Source organism: Capricornis sumatraensis, chromosome 1 (genome assembly GCF_032405125.1).
Source record: "Capricornis sumatraensis isolate serow.1 chromosome 1, serow.2, whole genome shotgun sequence".
Classification (NCBI taxonomy): domain Eukaryota; kingdom Metazoa; phylum Chordata; class Mammalia; order Artiodactyla; family Bovidae; genus Capricornis; species Capricornis sumatraensis.
In genome coordinates this window covers 149,368,165-149,372,378 of record NC_091069.1, presented here as the reverse complement: position 1 = coordinate 149,372,378, position 4,214 = coordinate 149,368,165, and the positions used below count along the sequence as shown (strand labels likewise).

Below are 4,214 nucleotides of genomic sequence, written 5' to 3'. Positions count from 1 at the left end.
TACATTTTCTCTGTGTAATTTCACTTGAACAATATGAAAAGGCAAAAAGATAGGACACTGAAAGATAACTCCCCAGGTCGGTACGTGCCCAACACGCTACTGGAGATCAGTGGAGAAATAACTCCAGAAAGAATGAAAGGTTGGAGCCAGAGCAGAAACAATATCCAGCTGTGGATGTGACTGGTGATAGAAGCAAGGTCCAATGCTATAAAGAGCAATATTGCATAGGAACCAGGAATGTTAGGTCCATGAATCAAGGCAAATTGGAAGTGGTCAAACAGGAGATGGCAAGAGTGAACATTGACATTCTAGGAACCAGTGAACTAAGATGGACTGGAATGGGTGAATTTAACTCAGATGACCATTATATCTACTACTGTGGGCAGGAATCCCTTAGAAGAATGGAGTAGCCATCATAGTCAATAAAACAGGCCAAAATGCAGTACTTGGATGCAATCTCAAAAATGACAGAATGATCTCTTGTTTGTTTTCAGGGCAAACCATTCAATATCACAGTAATCCAAGACTATGCCCTGACCAGTAATGCTAAAGAAGCTGAAGGATTCTATGAAAACCTACAAGACGTTATAGAACTATCACCCAAAAAAGATGTCCTTTTCATTATAGGGGACTGGAATGCAAAAGTAGGAAATCAAGAAACACCTGGAGTAACAAGCAAATTTGGCCTTGGAATACAAAATGAAGCAGGGCAAAGGCTAAGCAAACACCCTCTTCTAATAACATAAGAGAAGACTCTACACATGGACATCACCAGATGGTCAACACCAAAATCAGATTGGTTATATTCTTTGCAACCAAAGATGGAGAAGCTCTATACAGTCAGCAAAACAAGACTGGCAGCTGACCATGGCTCAGATCATGAACTCCTTATTGCCAAATTCAGACTGAAATTGAAGAAAGTAGGGAAAACCACTAGACCATTCAGGTATGACCTAAATCAAATCCCTTATAAATATACAGTGGAAGTGGGAAATAAATTTAAGGGACTAGATCTGATAGACAGAGTGCCTGATGAACTATGGACAGAGGTTCATGACATTGTCCAGGAAATGGGGATCAAGACCATTCCCAAAAAAAAGAAATGCAAAAAGGCAAAATGGCTGTCTGAGGAGACCTTACAAATAGCTGTGAAAAGAAGAGAAGCAAAAAGCAAAGGAGAAAAGGAAAGATATACCCATTTGAATTCAGAGTTCCAAAGAATAGCAAGGGGAGATAAGAAAGCCTTCCTCAGTGATCAGTGCAAAGAAACAGAGGAAAACAATAGAATGGGAAAGACTAGAGATCTCTTCAAGAAAATTAGAGATACCAAGGGAACATTTCATGCAAAATGGGCTTGATAAAGGACAGAAATGGTAGGGACCTGACAGAAGCAGAAGATATTAAGAAGAGGTGGCAAGAATACACAGAAGATCTGTATAAAAAAGATCTTCACGACCCGGATAATCACGATGGTGTGATCACTCACCTAGAGCCAGACATCCTGGAATGTGAAGTCAAGTGGGCCTTAGGAAGCATCACTACGAACAAAGCTAGTGGAGGTGTTGGAATTCCAGTTGAGCTATTTCAAATCCTAAAAGATGATGCTGTAAAAGTGCTGCATTCAATATGTCAGCAAATTTGTAAAACTCAGTAGTGGCCACAGGACAGGAAAAGGTCAGTTTTCATTCCAATCCCAAAGAAAGGCAGTGCCAAAGAATGCTCAAACTACTGCACAATTGCACTCATCTCACATGCTAGTAAAGTAATGCTCAAAATTCTCCAAACCAAGCTTCAGCAACACGTGAACCGTGAACTTCCTGATGTTCAAGCTGGTTTTGGAAAAGGCAGAGGTTCCAGAGATCAAATTGCTAACATCCACTGGATCATTGAAAAAACAAGAGAGTTCCAGAAAAACATCTATTTCTGCTTTATTGACCATGCCAAATCCTTTGACTGTGTGGATCACAATAAACTGCAGAAAATTCTGAAAGAGATGGAAATACCAGACCACCTGACCTGCCTCTTGAGAAACCTATATGCAGGTCAGGAAGCAACAGTTAGAACTGGACATGGAAAAACAGACTGTTTCCAGATAGGAAGGAGTATGTCAAGGCTGTGTATTGTCACTCTGCTTATTTAACTTATATGCAGAGTACATCATGAGAAACGCTAGCCTGGAGGAAGCACAAGCTGGAATCAAGATTGCCAGGAGAAATATCAATAACCTCAGATATGCAGATGACACCACCATTATGGCAGAAAGTGAAGAAGAACTGAAGAGCCTCTTGATGAAAGTGAAAGTGGAGAGAAAAAATTGGCTTAAAGCTCAACATTCAGAAAACGAAGATCATGGCATCTGGTCCCATCACTTCATGGGAAATAGATGGGGAAACAGTGGAAACAGTGTCAGACTTTATTTTTCTGGGCTCCAAAATCACTGCAAATGCTGATTGCAGCAATGAAATTAAAAGATGCTTACTCCTTGGAAGGAAAGTTATGACCAACCTAGACATCATATTAAAAAGGAGAGACATTACTTTGTCAACAAAGGTCCATTTAATTAAGGCTATGGTTTTTCCAGTAGTCATGTATGGATGTGAGAGTTGGACTAAAAAGAAAGCTGAGCTCCGAAGTATTGATGCTTTTGAACTGTGATGTTCAAAGACTCTTGAGAGTCCCTTGGACTGCAAGGAGATCCAACCAGTCCATCCTAAAGGAGATCAGTCCTGGGTGTTCATTGGAAGGACTGATGTTGAAGCTGAACTTCAATACTTTGTCCACCTGATGTGAAGAGCTGACTCATTTGAAAAGACCTTGATGCTGGGAAAGATTGAGGGTAGGAGGAGAAGGACAACAGAGGATGAGATGGTTGGAGGGCATCACCAACTCAATGCACATGAGTTTGGGTGAATTCCAGGAGTTGGTGATGGATAGTGAGGCTTCATGCTACGGTTCATGGGGTCACAAGAGTCGGACATGACCAAGCAACTGAACTGAACTGAATTTCACTTGGAATTTTTAAACAATTAATCTATAGTAGATGCCATTTGTTTTAAACTTTTTTGAGATTTTTCTTTCTTCAGAATTTTTGTCAAGACAGTTATTACTTCTTTATTTCTTAGGCTATAAATAAAAGGATTAAGTAAGGGAACAACTTCCGTAAACAAAATAGCAGCTGGTATATCTTTATCCCCTTCTTCAAGCAAATTTGGTCTAATGTACATGAAAAAAAGAGATCCATAGAATAATGAAACTGACAAAAAGTGGGATGCACAGGTAGAAAAAGCTTTGACCCTCCCCTTTTTGGATTTCATTTTGAAAATATTTAACAGAATGTAGAGATAAGATATTAAGACACTACCTATTGTGAAGACTTGAATTGAACCTGAAAAGATAAATAGTACCAGTTCATTGACATAAGGGTCAACACAGGAGAGCCTGTATAAAGGAAGAATATCACAGTAAAAGTGGTTGATGTGATTTGATCCACAGAACTTTAACCTAAATAGAAGACCTACATGAATCATGGAATGCAGGTTTCCGGCTATGTAGGCCCCTGTGGTCATCTGAATGCAGAGTTTCTTTGACATCATGGTGTGGTACTGCAGTGGTTTGCAGATGGCCACGTAGCGATCATAAGCCATTGCTGCCAGGAGAAAGCAATCTGCAGTCTCAACAGTGCAAAGGAAATAAAATTGTGCCATGCATTCATAGAAGGAAATCATTCTGTTTTTAGAAAAGAAGTTCCTTAACATCTTAGGAGTCACAGCACAGGCACAGCAAGAATCCACAAGAGCGAGGTTTCCCAGAAAGATATACATTGGTGTGTGAAGACGATGCTCTTTTGAAATCAGTATCACCAGGCCAAGGTTGCCCACCATGGTGATCAGAAAGATGGTAAGAAACACCACAAACAGAAGGGTCTTCAGCTCTGGGTGATCTGTAAATCCTGTGAGGATAAACTCATTTTTTATGGTATGATTTTCTTTAGCCATTCCTGACTCCTCTGTTGAGGGGAAAAAAAAAAAAGTTGTGGAGAAATGAGGTAGTAATCTATAGTATGCCCAATTCAACTCTTGAGCTCTCAGATACAAAAGGGCAAGGAGCTTCTTCCACAATGCTTTCACAAGTTATGTGGTTTTGGATGCCTACCCTTATCTGGGGGTATGCAGGAGCTGTTACCTTTTAAACTAGTTATTTAACATTTTCCCAGC

At 40.0% G+C, this 4,214-nt stretch overlaps 1 protein-coding gene across 1 annotated transcript; it reads right to left on the bottom strand.

Annotated features, from left to right (window-relative positions):
• Positions 1-3,026: 3,026 nt before the first annotated feature.
• LOC138076056 (olfactory receptor 5K1) lies at positions 3,027-3,995 on the bottom strand. Its single transcript, XM_068968250.1, has one exon. It carries the CDS (start codon positions 3,993-3,995, stop codon positions 3,027-3,029), a length of 969 nt encoding a protein of 322 aa, XP_068824351.1.
• Positions 3,996-4,214: the final 219 nt, after the last annotated feature.

Bases quoted from the DNA above. Each gene is read 5' to 3' on its own strand.
- LOC138076056 (XM_068968250.1), bottom strand. From the start codon at position 3,995: ATGGCTAAAGAAAATCATACCATAAAAAATGAGTTTATCCTCACAGGA.